At 43.3% G+C, this 22920-nt stretch overlaps 1 protein-coding gene across 1 annotated transcript in view; it reads right to left on the bottom strand.

Annotated features, from left to right (window-relative positions):
• dpm1 (dolichyl-phosphate mannosyltransferase subunit 1, catalytic) overlaps positions 1–22920 on the bottom strand; it is a 79669-nt gene that overhangs the window by 36960 nt on the left and 19789 nt on the right. Inside the window, exon 2 of the mRNA XM_078236457.1 lies at positions 7113–7212. Within this exon, the coding sequence (XP_078092583.1) occupies positions 7113–7212 (100 nt within the window). The remainder of the gene's footprint in view (positions 1–7112; positions 7213–22920) is intronic.

The raw sequence follows: 22920 nt of genomic DNA, 5'->3' as shown, positions 1-22920 counted from the left end.
TTCCTGGAACTCCCTCCCTAACAGCACTATGGGTATATCTACACCCCATGGTCTGGACTGCACTGCAGCAGTTCATGAAGGCAGTTCACCATCACTTTCTCAAGGCCATTAGGGATGTGCAATAAATACTGGCCGAGCCAGCAACACCCACATTGCACAAACGAATAAAGGAAAATAAATTTTTGTTACTATGGCATTGTTCAAAATAAGTGGTTACTCTTTCACAATGAGGGAAGATTCCGTGACATGGAAGTTAGGATTCACACCTCTAAAAAAAGATTAATAGATTTGTAATAGATAAGCTCCAAGACAGAAACTTAGTTCCTGGAAAATAAATAGTACTTTCCTATGTGTTCTCCTTACACTTCATGGTATTATGAAGTAATCGCTACATGTAAAATGGGAACCTTTTTTTTAAAAACAGGTCAGCTGTTTACTACATGGGTTTCTGTGGCAAAAGCCAAAAAGATGTATGAATCTTTGTAAAACATAAAAACAACTTGCACCTTTTCATCTTTGCCAAATAAGTGTTCAAAGTGTTTAGTATTACTAAAAGGTTCAGCTTAAGAAACAAGTTTATTACAAGTAAATTCACAGCTTTTTAAAAATAGAAATATAATACCTGATTACATCTGTTAGAAATGTCCCAGAGCCTTTCATTTATAATGAATTATTATAATGAAATACAATCATTGCTATGAGGACAAATGTGGCAGGACAGCCATTTTACAGTAGCAATGTCCCACAAGTCAGCAATTAAATGAATTACCAGGTCAGTCTATTTTTGGTGATCTTAACTAAGGGAAGATGTTAGCTCGGCACTGCAAGAATATTCTAGGTTTATCCCCACCTGGATCACTGAAGTAGGCAGATGGCTTTAACAACTCATTCCAGAGGACAGTACCTTCAACAATGTAGTATACTTAATCTTGGAGTTGGGCTTGAACACACAAATGTCTAACTGAGAAGTAATTGTTACTAAATTTGTCCAAAATTTGAATAATGGTATCATCTCTCCAACACCTTTCCCCCAGCAGTAGAATCTCTTTCTAATACAGACACAAGGAGACACAAAACCAAACCTCGACTCCCTCCTCCGTATAACAGGAAGTGTGCCTGTGTCTCCCATCACCTCAGGTGATGTCGCTGTCCACAGTCCCCTCATCAACAGGATCTCTAAACAAGCTTTTATTTCCTATTGTTTTCAAGTGGTTTCAAGAAACCACTCACCATTTCCCGTCACTCACCCAATTTCTTAACCAGGTCAATAATTTGCCTTCCATTCCACAAACGTTTAATTTTAGCCAACAGTTTCTCACGAGGAACTTTGTCAAATACCTTCTGGAAGTCTATATTTTTCTCTCTAGACCGACAAACAAACAATAGCTCCTCAGGTAAGGGATTTTTGGTGCTTGTGAATCTGTACCCTTCCATCATCTCTCTTTATGCTCTTCGCTCTCCACACAATTTTTCACACACTTGATTTATCTTTCTATCTTCTGACCCTGAACAGAAGCAATATAAATGTGGCTAAAAGTGCAGGTCAGAAGCTGGGAATTTTGTGGCGACTAACTCACCTCCTTGTTCTAATATGTCTTAAGGGATATCAGCATGGCATTACTAGAAGGGAAATGTGTCATAGAATCACTACAGTGCAGAAAGAGGCCATTCGGCCCATCAAGACCGCACTGACAACAATCCCACCCAGGCCCTATCCCACAACCCTAGGTATTTACTCTGCCAATCCCCCAACACTAAGGGACAATTTAGCATGACAAATCCACCTAAACTGCACATCTTTAGAGTGTGGGAGAAAACCAAAATACCCAGAGGAAACCCACGCAGATATGGGGAGAACGTGCAAACTCTGCACAGTCACCCAAGGCCGGAATTGAACCTGGGTCCCTTGCACTATGAGGCAGCAGTGCTAACACAGTGCTGCCCCGTGTCGTATAATCCAGCCTCAGTTTCACTTCGTTTTGAGCAGAGCACAGACACAGCTCTGATGGCTTCAAGCTTTATACCTATGTATAACTGTTCTCATGTGCCTAGTTTTAATAAATGAACCCACAATCCCTTTTGAGAGATTGGTGCCTTGTATCTTGTACAGTAAATAGTGGATAGTCTTATATCTACAAGGCACAAGTTAGAATTGTGATGGAATACACTTGCCTGTGTAATGCTACTGTGCCTTTAAGAAATGTATTTTAATCAGTTTATAATCAGGCCTTTTTTTTATTTTGGCACTGAGCTGTCTGAGCAGATGCCCTTTTATTGCTGCTAAAGCCATATCTTAGAAATCTTAGAAACCCTACAGCACAGAAAGAGGCCATTCGGCCCATCGAGTCTGCACTGACCACAATCCCACCCAGGCCCTACCCCCATATCCCGACATATTTACCCACTAATCCCTCTAACCTACGCATCCCAGGACACTAAGGGCAATTTTAGCATGACTGTGGGAGGAAACCGGAGCACCCGGAGGAAACCCACGCAGGCACGAGGAGAATGTGCAAACTCCACACAGACAGTGACCCAAGCAGGGAATTGAACCCAGGTCCCTGGAGCTGTGAAGCAGCAGTGCTAACCACTGTGCTACTGTGCCGCCCTATATAAAGCACATATAAAGGGCCTTATGTTTATTTTTAATTCGGACTAATGCAGTGTTTGCGACTGACAGACAGGTCAGGTGGTACTTTTAGATAGTTTATTTTTCTCACACAAGAAATCCCCTTTCAGTTTGGCAGAAGCTATTTGGACTCCAGGCTGAAAGCAATGTTTTTGTATTTTGTTTAGTTTATTTATTAGTGTCACAAGTAGGTTTACATTAACACTGCAATGAAGTCACTGTGAAATCCCCTAGTTGCCACACTCCGACACCTGTTCGGGTACACAGAGGGATAATTTAGCATGGCCAATGCAATTAACCAGCACGTCTTTCGGATTGTGGGAGGAAACCAGACCACCCAGACGAAACCCATGCAGACATGGGGAGAACCCGCAGACTCCGCACAGACAGTGACCCAAGCTGGGAATCGAACCCAGGTTCCTGGGGCTGTGGGGCAGCTGTGCTAACCACTGTGCCACCGTGCTTCATTCTGGTATTGGAAATTCTGCTGTCTGTAAGGTGCAGCTAGAAGCTATAGGCAAGCAGTAGCTCGGTGTGTCTCAAGGTGGGCAAACAGTTCCAGGACTGAGAAGACCTCAGCATTTTCAATTCAACATCCAAAGGAGAAATTCAGAGTAGGTGTTGCAAAGCAGCATCACGTGAGCATACTTACTTTTTGCGCTAAGCCTAGAACGGAGCGTATGTTTGTGGGAGTTTTTGGAACATTATATTTAGCTGTTAAGGTGTATACAATATCATGGTCTTTTTTTCATTGTTTGTAATTGGTAAAAATTATTGCCAATTGTCTTATTATAGGTTAACTGTATTCTTAAATAAACTTTGTTTGATAAAAGTTCCCTAGTGGGTCACTTGAATCATACCTGGAGTGAAACAGCTTATGTTTACCCGTCCCAAATTCCAAGTGCAAAACTTATGGTCTAGGCTGACTTCAAAAAACACCTTGGAGCTTCTGACCACAATTATAACACCTGGATCAATGCAGCTCCAACACTTAGGAAACTTGACACCATCCAGGGCAAAGCAGTCCACTTAATTGGCACCCCATATGCCAACTTAAGCATTTGTTCCTTCTACAGTGTCAGCAGTGCGTGTCATATGCAAGGTGCACTGCAGCAACTCACCAAACATCCTTTAACAGCACTTCCGAAAACTGTGACCTCTACTCCCTAGGACAAAGGCAACAGATGCATGGGACCTGCAACCTGCAACTTCCCCTCCAAACAACACACCATCCTAAAATGGAACTGCATCAGCGTTCCTTCAATATCGCTGGATCAAAATCCTGGAATTCTCTAACAGTACAGTGGGTGTACCTACACCAGATAGACTGTAGCATTTCAAAAAGGTGGCTCACCACCATCTTCTCAAGGACAAATGGAGATGAACAACAAATGCTGCCTTTACCAGGGATGCTCACATCCCATCAAAGAATAAAGAAAAACCCAATGACCACTTCTTTAATAAACACGTCCAAGTGTGAGTAGAGGTTTAAAAATTGGTCAGCGTCAGGGACTCGGGTTCGATTCCCAGCTTGGGTCAGTGTGTGTGTGTGTGGAGTCTGCACGTTCTCCCCATATCTGTGTGGGTTTCCTCCGGGTGCTTCGATTTCCTCCCACAATCCGAAAGACGTGCTGGTTAGGTGCATTGGCCATGCCAAATTCTCCCTCAGTGTACCCGAACAGGTGCCAGAGCATGGCGACTAGGGGATTTTCACAGTAACTTCATTGCAGTGTTAATGTAAGCCAACTTGTGACACCAATAAATACATTTTAAAACTTAACATTAAGACTCCATCCTCTTCTTGCCTACCTTTCTTTGTTTCTCTTTTGTTAAGCATAGAAAAATTGAAGTTGGTCATTTGCAACAATGATATTAATGTTCAAGAGCCTGAGAAGGAACAAACAGCCAGCAATTCCATGAAGTATGCTCTGCTTTTCTGATAAGTTGGTTTACAAATGACAAAAGGCACAGCTGTAAAGCAAGCGGATAACTCTCAACTATCCAAATATGCCCTCTTCTGCTACAGCTTTATAATAAAGATTGATTTCAAAAAGGCTGATTGAAATGAACAAGAGGTTCATTTTAATGGCATGAATGTGCATATGACCGAGAGGAAGCATTTTGTAGAAGCATAAATATAAATTTCATGTTCTTCTCTTTTGTTAATTATAGTTTTGTGACATAAATAGTTAGCCTTAGTTTTTAAAGGAATGATTTATTTATTTTTTAGGGTTTACAGAATTCATTTTGAAAGGGGCTACTGCATTCTTATTTTTTTTTGAGTGTTGGAATAACTCCATGATGATGTAGTCTTAGCAAGGATCATGGGTCAGAGATGGAAGTAGCCCCAATGTTCTGATGAATGTTCTCCACTTCTCCTAGCTGGCAGTGCAGAATCTCTCATGAACTCTTCTTTTGAAATCATTGTGCTCCGTCAGCTTTAGTTTTGTCAAGGTAAAAAATAAAATTGGTTCTGAAAGGCAAGATGCTGAGGCAGGTTTTTGTAGGGAAATGGAGAATAAATGGAGAGCTCCACTGATTTTATGTAAAATAGGAATGGTGTTTCTGAGATTGCAGTGCAGTTTCCTACCTCATATATGCAGACATATCAAGGTCAAAATAACAAATCATTGGCAAAAAGAACATTTTTTTCTGTCTCTGAAATCTACGTTCAAGATTATATAGTCCCATATTAGGCATTACTTAAGCTAGATGTTATTCAGAGAATTTAGTACATTTCTCCTATAATGCACCTTAATCACAGACTCAATTACTAATTAGGTACACATTGTAGACTTTCGCATGCTCAGAAAGGATTAATTAAATGGCAGAGGATATCCTTATTGTTGTGGTGAGCTGAGTTGACACAATGCATAAAAGAGAGAGCCTCTCTCTCGGGAAAGTAAACCATCAAAATTAGGCTGGATGTAACTCAGAGCTAACAATAGTTGAAAGAGTGCTGTAGATACCATAAAAAAAGCATATCACTTGCAAAAATTGTTATTCACTTGTTCATGGGGTATGAATGTCACTGGCAAGGCCAGCACTTGTTGCCCATGCTTAAATGCCCTTGAAAAGGTGAGCTGTAGTTCATCTGGTGTAGGTACACCCACAGTGGTGTTCGGAAGAGAGGTCCAGGTCTTGAACCCAGCGACGTTGAAGAAATAGGGATGTAGTTCCAATTCAGATGGAGTGAATGTTTAATGGTGGTGGTGGCTGCTTTGTCCTGGACAGTGTCAAACTTCTTCAGTGTTGTTGCAGTTTCACTCATCCATGCAATCTCATGAGAAGTCACAGGCCCGAAATGTTATCTCTGATTCTCTCACAGATGCTACCTAACCCGCTGAGGTTATTTCCCCTAGCATTTTCTGTCTTTATTTCAGATTTCCAGCATCTGCAGTTTTCTGCTTTTTGATTAGCGCTCCATCACTTTCCTGACTCGTGCCTTGTAGATGGCAGACTTCAGTATACTCTACACAGAGCACAAGTTTACCATGCAGGTACAGCAAGCTATTAGGAAGGCAATTGGGATGTTGTCATTTATGATGAGGGGATTGAAGTATAAAAATAAAGAAATCTTGCTACAATTATATTGGGCTTTGCTGAGACCATATATGAAGTATTGTGTACAGTTTTGATCTCCATATTTAAGCACATAGGAAATCAGCCAACCTGATGGTCCCAATGCTGATAGAATTTGTATGCGTTCTGAAAGCAGCAATATTTATTGCACATCCCAGTGTTACAAATAAAGAGCCCCACATTATAACATCTTTCTTCCTCTTTTCTACTTTTGGTTGTTAGGCCTTGCTGCCAATTTTCCCTTCCTACAAAAAGTAGCCATTTCCTTACAGCAATTCAGGAAATAAGTCTCAGGAAAATTACTTCAGAATTTAAGTCCTGAAAAAATTGCTTATATTGAATTCACATGGAAAAAACTGTAATTTTGTCCAGTGAATTCTGAAGTCGTCAACATTTCAAAAGAGAACTAGACAGGTTCTGGTCATGAAATCATAGTTTAAATTTAAGATAAAATGGTGATAGGAGCTGTGGTTTGAGTTGATTAATTCAGAAGGAGCTACAGGGGACTAACTACACTACCACAAAAGCACTAGATGGAACTACAGTAGCTTGATGACCTTGAATAGCTGAATGGCCTTGCCTCATTCCTTACATTCTTATGCTCTTACTGCTACAGTATAATATTTCCATTTCCCATAAGAGCTATCCTCATGGCCTATCTCAGTGAAACTACCAGTCAGTGCCAAATTATGGGGTGTTCTGTTCTACCAACTTTGGCCACAAACTCAGTTCCCTTGGAACATTTAGCAGCTGGACAGAGAGATTATGTTTATCCTACTTGCACTGATTTCAGAAAAGTCCCAGAGGTGAAAAGATTATGCCACCCTATAGACCACCCAGTTCCCTGAAGCAAAAGATTCTGCATATATGGCTACTTTACAGATAATGCCCAAATACTTACAATTTTATCAGATCCATAAATCTGTTCCAACTGTTTGGCAACTTCAAGTGTCCCATCAGGACTTCCATCATCAATCACTATAATTTCATAGTCAAATCCACTGTAAACAAAAATAGAACACATATCAAGAATTGTTACACACACAGAACAGAACACATATCATTAATGAACTGCAAAACATGGGAAAATAGTCTTATTTTATCGATCAGCTTGTAAGAAACTGGGCATTCCCCCCACCCCCCAACATATGTGGCAGGTCAAGATGACAGTTTGGACCACAACTGCAATTTTAATTAAAGCCAGAGTAGTGAAGTTACTACAGCATTCTTGCCAGGCTGAACTGAGCAGAGTAAATTAGCTACAGAAAGATTGAAAAAAAAAAATTCTCTTTTGTGGGACCAGGTGAACCACAAGTGCTTCTCTGGTCCCCATAAAGATAGTTTAGGCCATATGTGCCCTGCAACCCCTTTATGAAAACCTGATCCACCTTTTAAAATAAGCTAAAATAGCTCTTGCCACATGTTTTGGGCGGTGAGTTTTCAGCTAACTCATCACCCACCATCCCAAAATCTGCCTGGAGCTAGCACCGGGGTCTGTGGATTGTTTTAAGTGGTCACAAAAAAGACTTACGTTTCCATTAAAGTCAGGAATTCCAATAACTCAAACTATGTATTTTTCAGATTATGACATTATATATACTCAACAATACCAAAGGATCACCTGGCCCATCAGGCTCACTCCATCCAGAAAGGTGCAGTCACTCCATTTATTCACCTCTCAAGTCATACAATCTCCTGGGAGAAGAAATAAACCCGAGGTCAATTTCGGAAAGGCTCTTAAAAATTCCTCTCCAACTTCCGCAGACAATTAAAAAAGGCTTCAGGAAATTGTGGTAACTCGTAAGAGCCTATTATTCCCAACCAATCTATATCTGAAAATATTCTCCTCTCTCAGGAACGTGTCTAGATCTGTTTTTGAAGGACTGCAGAGAATCCATACTCTGGATATCCTGGAGGACACCAACTCTGGGAAAAGAAATCCAGAAGTCCAAAATGAGCTTTTCAGAGCCATTGGAATGTTTACTAAGAACTATGAAACTAGCGTGCCATTAAAAACCCAGTTATACCTCTTTCAAGATGTGAGACTTTTTCAAGGGTTTTTACTGCGAGACTAAAAGTGCAGAAGTGCGGGTCCTCATCAATTCATGATTGCAAGGGAAATTGCACTTTGAGGGAACCTATAAATTGCACCCTGAGGAGCAATTACAGAACTTCTGTATTATTCTGGTCATGTCCGGTCTCCCAAAGTTGTTATCAGTTTCAGTGGCACAATGACAGCATCATTACCACATCAAATTCCAGGCCACTTTTGTGGATCTTCAATGATGTATAAACAATGACTTCCAGTGCCTCTCCTGTTTTATAGCCTCCCCTCTTTAATGAGTACCCCATCACATTCATAAAGCATCTCACACTCAAGTCAGGGTGGTGGGATTAACACTCAGTATCTGTTCATACTGAAGAACATCTGTCACTCATGGGCCTATTCTCTTGCTCAACTAAATTGGCCTATTTATTTGTTTAATATCCCGAACTCCTGTGCATATCATTGTGCCATCTGCAAATTAGTGAATAATTCCATTAATGTGCGCTTATCTAAATCATAAATAGCAATGGCTACAATAAAAGTCCTTGCAGGACTCTGTTTATGACCTAGCCCTTGCAGATTTACTTCCATGGGTAACGAACTACTGCCTGGAAGTTTAGAACCATTTTTTTATCTGACATAATATCTGACCATCAATTCCAATCGTGAGTGTGATAGAATGCTCACCACTTGCCTGTATGTATACAGTCACAATAGCACTCAAGAAATCAACACTATGCAGAACACAGCAGTTAATTTGATCAGCATCTCTGCTACTAATATTGTTTCGCTCTATCACCAGGGCACTAAAGTTGCAAAAATTAATATTTATAGGAAGCACAGCAACAACTCCCTAGCATTACTTCCACCATAACTGCCATCAAGAACAGAAATATTATGGGAACACCATCTCCTCCAAGTCATGCACCAAGTCACCAAGATGTGCAGGTTTGGTGGACTGGACATGCTAAATTGCTCCAAGATGTGCAGATTAGATGGATTGAACACGGTAAATGTGTGGGTGCTGCAGAGAAAGGGCGCTGAAGAGGGCCTGGGTAAGATACTCTGTCAGAAAGTTGATGCAGACTCAATGGGCCGAATGGCCTCTTCTGCACTGTAGGGATTCTATGATTCTAACTCAGTTAATCCCACCACCCTGACTTGAACATATAATGATGTGGAGATGCCGGCGTTGGACTGGGGTAAACAGTAAGAGTTTTAACCTGGTGTTGTTAAAACTCTTATTGAACATATAATGCCAATGCTTCATCATTACTAGGTCAAAATCCTGGAATTCCTTATCTAACACCATCTCAAGAGCACTGTCACCCCAAGGACTGCTTGTCAGAGAAACCCCACCACATAAATGCTGCTTTGTCAATATTGCCCATATTTAAAGTAAATGGAAATCAAGAAATAGCTCATCCATCAGATTGCCATCAGCCACTAATCACTTTCTCAAAAGAAAATTTAATCTGATTAGAGAAGCAGGATCTCCACTTTTGAAAATCTTGCTGAGATTCCTTAGTAGCTACCAATGTCGACTAGTGGCCATAAGTAGCAATCCTTACACACTGCCTTTCAACATCTATTCTCGAAACAGCATCATTGACAAGCAAACAGGTCTATAATTATAAGATTCTTTGGTCCTAAAGAGTGAGTACAAAGAGCTTGGAAGGAAGTTAAAAAGCAGGACCCCGAGGGTAGTAATCTCAGGATTGCTACCTGAGCCACATGCCAGTGAGGGCAGGAGTAGGATGCTTGGGCGGATGAACACGTGACTGAGGAACTGGTGCAGGGGGCAGGGTTTCCAATTCTTGGATCATTGGGACCTCTTCTGGGGCAGGTGGGACCTGTACAAGAGAGACGGGTTACACCTAAACTACAAGGGGACCAATATACTTGCAGGGAGATTTGCTAGTGTTATTGGGGAGCGTTTAAACTAGATTTGCAGGGGGATGGGAACCAGAGTGCCAGAGCAGATAGTGGAGCAGGGGTAAAAAGACAGGTTAGTTCAAGCAAAATCACAAATGGAAGGGTAGAGTGTGGTGGAAATAATCTTTTGAGGTGTGTCTATTTCAATGCCAGGAGTATTGTGGGGAAGGCAGATGAGCTGAAGGCGTGGATAGACACATGGAAATATGACATTATAGCCATTAGTGAAACTTGGCTACAGGAGGGTCAGGGCTGGCAGCTCAATGTTCCAGGGTTCCAATGTTTCAGGCGGGATAGAGGCAGAGGCTTAAAAGGTGGGGGGGTGGCATTGTTGGTCAGGGAAAATGTTACAGCGGTACTCAGGCAGGATAGATTAGGGAGCTTGTCTACAGAGGCCCTATGGGTGGAGCTGAGAAACAAGAAAGGTATGACCACATTAATGGGGTTGTATTATAGACCACCCAATAGTCAGCGAGAATTGGAGGAGCAAATCAGCGGAGAGATAGCTGACAACTGCAAGAAACACAAAGTTGTGATAGTAGGGGATTTTAATTTTTCACATATAGATTGGGACTCGCATACTGTTAAAGGTTTAGATGGGGTAGAGTTTGTAAAATGTGTTCAGGAGAATTTTCTACATCAGTATATAGAGGTGCCAACTAGAGAGGATGCGATATTGGATCTCCTATTGGGAAATGAGTTAGGGCAGGTGATGGATGTGAGTGTGAGGGAACACTTTGGATCCAGTGATCATAATGCCATTAGTTTCAACCTGATCGTGGATAAGGATAGATCTGGTCCTCGGGTTGAAGTTCTGAACTGGAAAAAGGCCAAATTTGATTAAATGAGAAGGGATCTGGGAAGTGTGGATTGGCACAGGCTGTTCTCTGGTAAGGATGTAAATGGAAAGTGGAAGGCCTTCAATGAAGAAATTTTGAGAGTGCAGAGTTTGTATGTTCCTGTCAGGATTAAAGGCAAAGTAAATAGGAATAAGGAACCTTGGTTCTCGAGGGAGATTGTAACACTGGTTAAGAGGAAGAGAGAGTTGTATGAAATGTACAGGCAGCAAGGAACAGATCAGATGCTCGAGGAGTATAAAAAGTGCAAGAAGCTACTTAAGAGGGAAATCAGGAGGGCTAAAAGAAGACATGAGGTTGCTTTGGCAGACAGAGTGAAGGAAAATCCAAAGAGCTTCTATAGGTATGTTAGGAGCAAAAGGATAGTGAAGGATAAAATTGGTCCTCTTGAAGACCAGAGTGGTAGACTGTGTATGGAACCAAAAGAGATGGGGGAGATACTAAATGGTTTTTTTGCATCCGTATTTACTGAGGAAACGGACATGGAGTCTACGGAAATAGGGCAAACAGGTAGGGAGGTCATGGAACCTTTACAGATTAAAGGGGAGGAGGTGCTCGCTGTCTTGAGGCAAATCAGAGTGGATAAATCCCCAGGACCGGACAGGGTATTCCCACGGACCTTGAGGGAAGCTAGTGTTGAACTTGCAGGGGCCCTGGCAGACATATTTAAAATGTCAGTATTCACGGGGGAGGTGCCGGATGATTGGAGGGTGGCTCAAGTTGTTCCGTTGTTTAAAAAAGGTTCCAAAAGAAATAGGCCAGTAAGTTTGACGTCGGTGGTGGGCAAGTTATTGGAAGGTGTGATAAGGGATAGGATCTACGAATATTTGGATAGACAGGGACTTATTAGGGAGAGTCAACATGGCTTTGTGCGTGGTAGGTCATGTTTGACCAATCTATTAGAGTTTTTCAAGGAGGTTACCAGGAAAGTGGATGAAGGGAAGGCGGTGGATGTTGTCTACCTGGATTTCAGCAAGGCCTTTGACAAGGTCCCTCATGGGAGGTTAGTTAGGAAGGTTCAGTCGCTAGGTATACATGGGGAGGTAGTAAATTGGATTAAACACTGGCTCAATGGAAGAAGCCAGAGAGTGGTTGTGGAGGATTGCTTCTCTGAGTGGAGGCCTGTGACTAGTGGTGTGCCGCAGGGATCGGTGTTGGGTCCATTGTTGTTTGTCATCTATATCAATGATCTGGATGATAATGTGGTCAATTGGATCAGCAAGTTTGCTGATGATACAAAGATTGGAGGTGTAGTGGACAGTGAGGAAGGTTTTCAAAGCTTGCAGAGGGATTTGGACCAACTAGAAAAATGGGCTGAAAAATGGCAAATGGAATTTAACGCAGACAAGTGTGAGATATTGCACTTTGGAAGGACAAACCAAAGAAGAACGTACTCGGTAAATGGTAGGACTCTGAAGAGTGCAGTTGAACAGAGGGATCTGGGAATACAGGTACAGAATTCCCTAAAAGTGACGTCACAGGTGGATAGGGTCGTAAAGAGTGCCTTTGGTACATTGGCCTTTATAAATCGGAGTATCGAGTATAAAAGTTGGAGTGTTATGGTAAGGTTATATAAGGCATTGGTGAGGCCGAATTTGGAGTATTGTGTACAGTTTTGGTCACCTAGTTACAGGAAGGATGTAAATAAGATTGAAAGAGTGCAGAGAAGGTTCACAAGGATGTTGCCGGGACTTGAGAAGCTGAGTTACAGAGAGAGATTGAATAGGTTGGGACTTTATTCCCTGGAGCGTAGAAGATTGAGGGGAGATTTGATAGAGGTGTATAAGATTTTGATGGGTATAGATAGAGTGAATGCAAGCAGGCTTTTTCCGCTGAGGCTAGGGGAGAAAAAAACCAGAGGGCATGGGTTAAGGGTGAAAGGAGAAAAGTTTAAAGGGAATATTAGGGGGGGGCTTCTTCACGCAGAGAGTGGTGGGAGTGTGGAATGAGCTGCCGGATAAAGTGGTAAATGCGGGGTCACTTTTAACATTTAAGAAAAACTTGGACGGGTTCATGGATGAGAGGGGTGTGGAGGGATATGGTCCAAGTGCAGGTCAGTGGGACTAGGCAAAAAATGGTTCGGCACAGACAAGAAGGGCCAAAAGGCCTGTTTCTGAGCTGTAATTTTCTATGGTTCTAGCCTAAAACTCAGAGTTATGAACCACTGGCTCACATTACATTTCTCCCTTTCCTTTAGCACCCCTGAAATAAATGCCATTGTGTCCATTATCCATGTAGCTTTGAATGTCTTAGTTATAACTAAGGCCATTCCTACACTGATAGCATTGTCCCTCTTCAGCATCAGTTGAACCTTAGAACCGTCTGCAATAGTGAAAACAGATGCAGAATCACATTCAGTATTTCAGCCATATCCTGCCCTGCTAAAAGTCACAAAAGGACCCATGTGGTCCTTAATCATTTTCTGCTGTCAACAGCATTAAAAGGTTTACCATTGCTACAGGATCTACCACTGATGCAAAGAATTAACTTTTTACCAGATGCACCAGAACCTAATGACTAATATCCGCCCACTCTACTACAACTATATGGTTTTTACAAATACAGCTTCACTCTTCCTTTTTGACCTCCTTTCCTATCAGAACAATCTGAACCTTTCAACTAAACTTCAGAACTATCATTAGGATCCAGCCACATTTGAGAGATACTCAAATCGAAGCATATGTTTTTAATATTTCATGCATGCCTCACAAGAATTCCCTTATATAAATTGTCTTGTTCCCTGTGATTAGAACTCATTAGGACTTGTTTACAAACATTTTGGTCAGACCACTATTATAGTGTTTAAGTAGGCTAAATACTATATATTTAAACACAGTTGAAAATAACTTGAGTGTTTAAAATATCCTCTCCTACACAACACAGTATGTCTTTTAGCATCTTTCTATGGCTTTTAAGGTTTTGAACACACTTTTTCTAACAGATCCATGCTCAGTTTTCCCAACTTCTATGCTCTAGACAATGCAGAGATCACCCTGATTAAAGCCACAATGATATTCTTCACAATTATATTGTGATGCACTATTCTTGCCCCCTTAGCATTTCCATGGTGAGTTCTCAAGCCTAGAACTCAGCCAATGCCTTGTGGAGCATACCCATGCTCCAATCTGGGAACTTTCAACCATCATGGCTCAACTCTTCTTGTCCAATCACCTGCACTGTCATTTCTCAACACTTCTCTTTGATTACACCAGCCATCATCTCCCCCAATTCTATTACTACTACACATCTGTCTCCTTCCTGAATAGCATGTTAATTACATTAAAGGAACTAAATACATGATGTTTTTATTGTGGCACATAGCACTGAAAAAAATTGCGAGGACATCACAAGGAAAAATACATCCATTATAATGAATGGATTTTGTGTACTGTATCAGGAAGCTCAACAAGCAGATACAAATAAACCTATTTTCAGCATTTATCAATCCATTACTGCTTACTTACAAGTTCTCCCTTGTGTTCTATTCTTTTCAATATAAAAAGTTATTTGATTCTACTCAAATGGTCAGCTTTGTTCATCTCTATCACTCTTACCTCAGTGGATTCAAGACCTACTTTGGACCTCAGCAAATATTCTAGCTTTTTTGATTTGATTTGTCACCTGTATTAGTATACAGTGAAAAATATTGTTTCTTGCGTGCTATACAGACAAAGCATACCGTTCATAGAGAAGGAAATGAGAGTGCAGAGTGTCGTGTTACAGTCATAGCTAGGGTGTAGAGAAAGATCAATTTAATGAGAGGTAGGTCCATTCAAAAGTCTGATAGCTTGATACTCTCATGGAGTATTAAGGGAATGTGACATTGCTGGGAGTGCTCTCCTCCAGAACAAACACTAGCTTTATCTACAAGTTCTGATGCAGACAAAATAACCACCCCATTGAAAAGCAGGGAATTCTCCTGGTGTCCTTGACAAAAATGTTCCTGCAAACAACATCAAATTGACATGGGGAAGGACAAGGTATTGGAGATATTGGTGGGCTTAAAAGTGGACAAATTGCCAGGTCCAGATGAGTTGTATCCCAGACTACTGTGGGGGGCAAGGGAGGAGATTGCAGGCATTCTGACCCAAATTTGTAATTCCTCTCTGGCCACAGGGGAGGTGCCAGAGTTCTAGAGAACAGCTAATATGGTTCTGCTATTTAAGAAGGGTTGTAGAGATAAGCCTGGGAACTACAGACCAGTGAGTCTCACGTCAGTGGTAGGGATATTAATGGAGAAAATGCTGAAGGAGAGCATCTGTCTCCATTTGGAGAGGAAAGGCTTGATCAGGGATAGTCAACATGCCTTTGTCAGAGGGACTGCATGCCTAACAAATCTGACTGAATTTTTTGAAGAGGTGACCAGGTGTGTAGACGAGGGTAGTGCAGTCGATGTAATTTATATGGATTTCCGCAAAGCCTCTAAACAGGTCCCACACGGGAGACTTATAAAGAAGGCAAATGCACATGGGATAATTTGATAAAAGTGGATTCAGAATTGGCTCAGTTGTAGGAGACATAGGGTGATGACAGACGGCTGTTTTAGTGACTGGAAGCCAGTGTCGTATTACAGGGATTGGTGCTGGGTCACCTATTATTTGTCATTTATGTAAATGGGGAATGTGAGGAAAATCTATTTTACCCAGAGGATGGTGATGATCTTGAGTGCGCTTGCTGGGAGGGTGGTGGAGGTGATTTGCCTCACATTGTTTAAAAAGTACCTGGTGAGTACTTGGCACATCATAGCATTCAAGGCTATGGGCCAAGTGCTAGTAAGTGGGATTGGGTGGGAGGTCAGGTGTTTCTCATGTGTGGATGCCGACTCGTCGGGCCAAAGGGCCTCTTCTGCACTGTATGCTTCTATGATCCTAATTCTGACAAATACAGATTATCTAGTTATTCCTTGATTTGGCATTTGCAAGAGTTCGCTTTGTGCAAGTTGGCTTATAAATGTTCTAACCTAACAACAGCGCCTGTGCTTCGAAAGAGAAATCCACGAGCTGTGATACGCTTTTGGGATATCCCAAATACATGATGAAATTAAAGTTCTTTCTCTCTGCTTATTGTAGATTTAAAAGTGTGAGATGCATTAATTACTATATGTTTGAATTACTAAAATTCACCACGGCAATAACGTGATTGTGTAAATGCAATAATTACATCACTAAGCCTTGTAGACATTAATGTCCAGGATTAATTAACCGCAGCAGAATTTGTTACAACTAATTTTTGTGTACCTCAGCTGGGAGGAGGGAAGAGAAGAAACAAATACAGCAACTGCTCCCAACTGCCTGCCAGTGAAAGCATATGCAAAGTACATGTATGGACATTAGCATTTTGAATGCAGTACTCTCCACAGCACAATAGCCTGTTGACGCTTTCTATCTAGGCTTACAAATGTACAAAAGCTATTTGGGTGGCTGCCGGTACCTGTGAAACTGTACCCCATCACCATCTAAAGGATGGTTGTAAATTTATTTAAATAAAAGAAAATCTTATAATCCAATTATAAAGACTTATGAAAGCAAAATGTAACAATTACATTGATGCAAGAGAGCAAAGCTCAATCCAAGGCTAACAATCTAAGTCCACATTTTAAAAACATTTTTCTTCAGCTACACTATATATATATATCAGGGTGGCCAAACCATGGCTCACAAGTGGTTCTTTGACACAAGGTGCCTGCCGTTCATTCCTTATTCGTGAAACCTCTTAAATTATCCATTAGAGGGAGGTAAACCGAGACGAATATCAACTGCAGCTGGAGGGTCATCAACTCGGTGAAGGACGCTCTTTGGTCCGCCCGAAACTTGCTGATCTTCCAGTGCAAAGATTTGTCCTCGACCGAATGTTGCAGACTGGCACATTCCATGGTCCAGGACTACGTGCTGAGGAACGCTCTCAAGCTTAGGGCAGCTGCCGCAAAGGCGCAATGGAGAAAGGCCACCGATTAAAGCCTTTCAATCAAGGCAGACCGAGGGGCTAGTAACTGCAAAAACCCCTCGGACTGCGTAACTGTGTGCAACTCTGTAAAAACAGCACACAGTGAAATGTGACGAATGTATATAGTTTGTTGAAGAACTGAACTGGAATGTCTGTAATGTCTTGGAACTGAGCACTATAAAATATTAAAGTTAAGGAAATTGTAAATATGACTTTTTTGCACTGATTGGAAATGTCATTTCAGTAATGGCTTATTTCAGAGTATTTATGAATAAAGTATATCTTTGAAATAAAAAAAAATTAGGGGGAGGTAAACAGCCAGGTGCAACCTCAGCTATGAACAGCTTCATAAGGGAGAGAAACAGAGAGCAGGCAGCAGCACTGGGAGGAGAGTTAAGATTAACAATTCGCTTTTGTGCCGTCGCAAGATTTCTTTTGTAGTTTCCCACTGTTCTTATGAAGGGTCACGTGACCTTCAGCACCATTGTTTCCAGTTCCTTAACCCACCCGCTCACTACTGACCCTCCAATTCGCAGCCTCTGTCTGGAAAGGGAGGAAACGGTTTGAATACAGAACAGGAATTTAATAATTCATTATACTGAAATACAGGTACTCTTATTCAAATATGTTATTCAGTTGGCGGTTACAACTTTTTTTCAAGTAAAATCAATTTTTTTTAATCTCTTGATTTATTTTCCATATTAGAAGAACAAGATTGCCAAATTCTGTAAGCAGTGAGTTAAGCAGTGGGATACAAGAGCAGGTCAAACACTGAGAATCGCTAGAAGAGCTGGTCAGAGGCTGGAATTTTGCAGAGAGTAGCTCACCTCCTGACTACCCAAAGCCTGTCCACAAGACACAAGTCATCATGGAATACTCTCCACTTATCTGGAGGAGTGTAGCTCCAACAACACTGAAGGAGCTCAACACCATCCAGGACAAAGCAGCCCATTTGAATGGCACCCTATCTACCACCTTCAACATCCACACCCTCCGCCAAGGAGGCACCAGTGGCAGCAGTATGTGATTACAAGATGCACGGCAACAACTCACCAAAGCTCCTTCAATAGCACCTTCTAAACCTACGACCTCTACCATCTACAAGGACAGCAGATGCATGGGAACACCAGCACCTGCAAGTTCTCTTCCAAGCCACACACCATCCTGACTTGGAACTGTATTGCTATTCTTTCACAGTTGCTGGGTTAAAATCCTGGAACTCCCACTATCAGCACCGTAGGTGTATCTACACCACATGGACTGCAGTGCTTCAAGACGGTGACTCACCACCCCATCTAGGGCAATAAAAATGCTGACCTGGACAGCGATGCCAGTGTCCCACTGAAGAATGTTTTAAAAATGTGCTAGCTCTGATACATGCCAGTGATGATGTGGAGATGCCGGCGTTGGACTGGGGTAAACACAGTAAGAAGTTTAACAACACCAGGTTAAAGTCCAACAGGTTTATTTGGTAGCAAAAGCCACACAAGCTTTCGAGGCTCTAAGCCCCTTCTTCAGGTGAGTGGGAATTCTGTTCACAAACAGAATTTATAAAGACACAGACTCAATTTACATGAATAATGGTTGGAATGCGAATACTTACAACTAATCCAGTCTTTAAGAAACAAAACAATGGGAGTGGAGAGAGCATCAAGACAGGCTAAAAAGATGTGTATTGTCTCCAGACAAGACAGCCAGTGAAACTCTGCAGGTCCACGCAACTGTGGGAGTTACAAATATTGTGACATGAACCCAATATCCCGGTTGAGGCCGTCCTTGTGTGTGCGGAACTTGGCTATCAGTTTCTGCTCAGCGACTCTGCGCTGTCGTGTGTCGCGAAGGCCGCCTTGGAGAACGCTTACCCGAATATCAGAGGCCGAATGCCCGTGACCGCTGAAGTGCTCCCCAACAGGAAGAGAACAGTCTTGCCTGGTGATTGTCGAGCGGTGTTCATTCATCCGTTGTCGCAGCGTCTGCATAGTTTCCCCAATGTACCATGCCTCGGGACATCCTTTCTTGCAGCGTATCAGGTAGACAACGTTGGCCGAGTTGCAAGAGTATGTACCGTGTACCTGGTGGATGGTGTTCTCACGTGAGATGATGGCATCTGTGTCGATGATCCGGCACGTCTTGCAGAGGTTGCTGTGGCAGGGTTGTGTGGTGTCTTGGTCACTGTTCTCCTGAAGGCTGGGTAGTTTGCTGTGGACAATGGTCTGTTTGAGGTTGTGCGGTTGTTTGAAGGCAAGAAGTGGGGGTGTGGGGATGGCCTTGGCGAGATGTTCGTCTTCATCAATGACATGTTGAAGGCTCCGGAGGAGATGCCGTAGCTTCTCCGCTCCGGGGAAGTACTGGACGACGAAGGGTACTCTGTCCACTGTGTCCCGTGTTTGTCTTCTGAGGAGGTCGGTGCGGTTTTTCGCTGTGGCGCGTTGGAACTGTTGATCAATGAGTCTAGCGCCATATCCTGTTCTTATGAGGGCATCTTTCAGCGTCTGGAGGTGTCTGTTGCGATCCTCCTCATCCGAGCAGATCCTGTGTATACGGAGGGCTTGTCCGTAGGGAATGGCTTCTTTAACGTGTTTAGGGTGGAAGCTGGAGTAGTGGAGCATCGTGAGGTTATCCGTGGGCTTGCGGTACAGTGAGGTGCTGAGGTGACCGTCCTTAATGGAGATGCGCGTGTCCAAGAATGCAACCGATTCCGGAGAGTAGTCTATGGTGAGCCTGATGGTGGGATGGAACTTGTTGATGTCATCATAGAGTTGTTTCAGTGATTGTTCACCATGAGTCCAAAGGAAGAAAATGTCATCGATGTATCTAGTGTATAGCATCGGTTGAAGGTCCCGTGCGGTGAAGAAGTCTTGTTCGAACCTGTGCATGAAGATGTTGGCATATTGAGGTGCAAATTTGGTCCCCATGGCTGTTCCGTGTGTCTGGATGAAGAACTGGTTGTTGAAGGTGAAGATATTGTGGTCCAGGATGAAGCGGATGAGATGTAAAATTGCATCTGGAAACTGGCAGTTGTTGGCGCTGAGCACTGAGGCCGTTGCAGCAATGCCATCGTCATGGGGGATGCTGGTGTAGAGTGCTGAGACATCCATTGTGACGAGGAGCGCTCCTGGTTCAACTGCTCCATGTGTGCCGAGTTTCTGTAGGAAGTCCGTCGTGTCGCGACAAAAGCTGGGGGTTCTTTGTACAATGGGTTTCAGGATGCCCTCGACATAGCCGGAGAGGTTCTCGCACAGGGTCCCATTGCCCGATACGATGGGACGGCCGGGTGTGTTTGTCTTGTGTATCTTCGGGAGGCAGTAGAGATCTCCAACGCGGGGAGTACGTGGGATGAGAGCACGGAGGGTGTTCTGAAGGTCCGGATCAAAGGTCTTGATCAGAGTGTTGAGTTGACGGGTGTGTTCTTTGGTCGGATCTGCAGGTAACTGTCTGTAGTGTTCCTCGTTGTTGAGTTGTCGGTACACTTCTTTGCAGTAATCCGTTCTGTTCAGTATGACGATGGCCCCTCCTTTGTCTGCTGGTTTGATGACAATGTTGCGGTTGGTCTTGAGAGCGTGGATGGCGTTACGTTGTGCTTGGGTGATGTTCGGGGCTGTCTTGTGAGTGCGGCTGATGAATTTCGTGTTGACGCACCTCCTGACGGCTTGGGCATACATGTCAAGTTGAGGGCAGCGGCCTTCCGGAGGAGTCCAATTCGACTCTTTCCTCTTCGGATGCACTGCGGATCTCTCTGTCGGCTGTTCCGGTTCATTGGCTGTCTCATTGTGTTCGTTGTTGGCCTCTTGGGGTTTGTGGAAGAACTCCCTCAGCCTCATTCGCCTGATGAATTCCTCTGTGTCTGCTGCGAGACTGATGGGGTCTATTTTGGTGGTGGGGCAAAAATTAAGCCCTCGGCTGAGAACTTCGATTTCATCTGGTTGAAGTGTGTAGTCGGACAAGTTGACAATGGACTTCCCTGCAGTGGTACTGTTTTCTACTGTGGTACCGGGGGAGGCTTGGTTGCTGCTGGTGGTGATGCCGAGTTTCTCAAGTTTCCTGTTCTTGGTGTGCATGTAGATGGTGTAGTTCCTTTGTCTCGTCTGCTTGGCAGAGTTTCGCAACACCAGCATCCCCCATGACGATGGCATTGCTGCAACGGCCTCAGTGCTCAGCGCCAACAACTGCCAGTTTCCAGATGCAATTTTACATCTCATCCGCTTCATCCTGGACCACAATATCTTCACCTTCAACAACCAGTTCTTCATCCAGACACACGGAACAGCCATGGGGACCAAATTTGCACCTCAATATGCCAACATCTTCATGCACAGGTTCGAACAAGACTTCTTCACCGCACGGGACCTTCAACCGATGCTATACACTAGATACATCGATGACATTTTCTTCCTTTGGACTCATGGTGAACAATCACTGAAACAACTCTATGATGACATCAACAAGTTCCATCCCACCATCAGGCTCACCATAGACTACTCTCCGGAATCGGTTGCATTCTTGGACACGCGCATCTCCATTAAGGACGGTCACCTCAGCACCTCACTGTACCGCAAGCCCACGGATAACCTCACGATGCTCCACTACTTCAGCTTCCACCCTAAACACGTTAAAGAAGCCATTCCCTACGGACAAGCCCTCCTTATACACAGGATCTGCTCGGATGAGGAGGATCGCAACAGACACCTCCAGACGCTGAAAGATGCCCTCATAAGAACAGGATATGGCGCTAGACTCATTGATCAACAGTTCCAACGCGCCACAGCGAAAAACCGCACCGACCTCCTCAGAAGACAAACACGGGACACAGTGGACAGAGTACCCTTCGTCGTCCAGTACTTCCCCGGAGCGGAGAAGCTACGGCATCTCCTCCGGAGCCTTCAACATGTCATTGATGAAGACGAACATCTCGCCAAGGCCATCCCCACACCCCCACTTCTTGCCTTCAAACAACCGCACAACCTCAAACAGACCATTGTCCACAGCAAACTACCCAGCCTTCAGGAGAACAGTGACCAAGACACCACACAACCCTGCCACAGCAACCTCTGCAAGACGTGCCGGATCATCGACACAGATGCCATCATCTCACGTGAGAACACCATCCACCAGGTACACGGTACATACTCTTGCAACTCGGCCAACGTTGTCTACCTGATACGCTGCAAGAAAGGATGTCCCGAGGCATGGTACATTGGGGAAACTATGCAGACGCTGCGACAACGGATGAATGAACACCGCTCGACAATCACCAGGCAAGACTGTTCTCTTCCTGTTGGGGAGCACTTCAGCGGTCACGGGCATTCGGCCTCTGATATTCGGGTAAGCGTTCTCCAAGGCGGCCTTCGCGACACACGACAGCGCAGAGTCGCTGAGCAGAAACTGATAGCCAAGTTCCGCACACACAAGGACGGCCTCAACCGGGATATTGGGTTCATGTCACAATATTTGTAACTCCCACAGTTGCGTGGACCTGCAGAGTTTCACTGGCTGTCTTGTCTGGAGACAATACACATCTTTTTAGCCTGTCTTGATGCTCTCTCCACTCCCATTGTTTTGTTTCTTAAAGACTGGATTAGTTGTAAGTATTCGCATTCCAACCATTATTCATGTAAATTGAGTCTGTGTCTTTATAAATTCTGTTTGTGAACAGAATTCCCACTCACCTGAAGAAGGGGCTTAGAGCCTCGAAAGCTTGTGTGGCTTTTGCTACCAAATAAACCTGTTGGACTTTAACCTGGTGTTGTTAAACTTCTTACATGCCAGTGAAGCAGATTGGTTTTTGCCATGACTGGAATTGTGTGTGTAGGAAACCTGGAAGCTAAGAGAGGACAAAGCTATATGAAGGAAGCCTGGAGGTTTCGGAAGGAAAATGCTGAAGGCTTCCTCTCAGAGATATGTGAAATAGTAAAAATAGTATGTCTGTA

Source organism: Mustelus asterias, chromosome 20 (assembly GCF_964213995.1).
Source record: "Mustelus asterias chromosome 20, sMusAst1.hap1.1, whole genome shotgun sequence".
In the NCBI taxonomy this organism is placed as follows: domain Eukaryota; kingdom Metazoa; phylum Chordata; class Chondrichthyes; order Carcharhiniformes; family Triakidae; genus Mustelus; species Mustelus asterias.
This window is presented reverse-complemented; position numbering and strand designations above follow the sequence as displayed.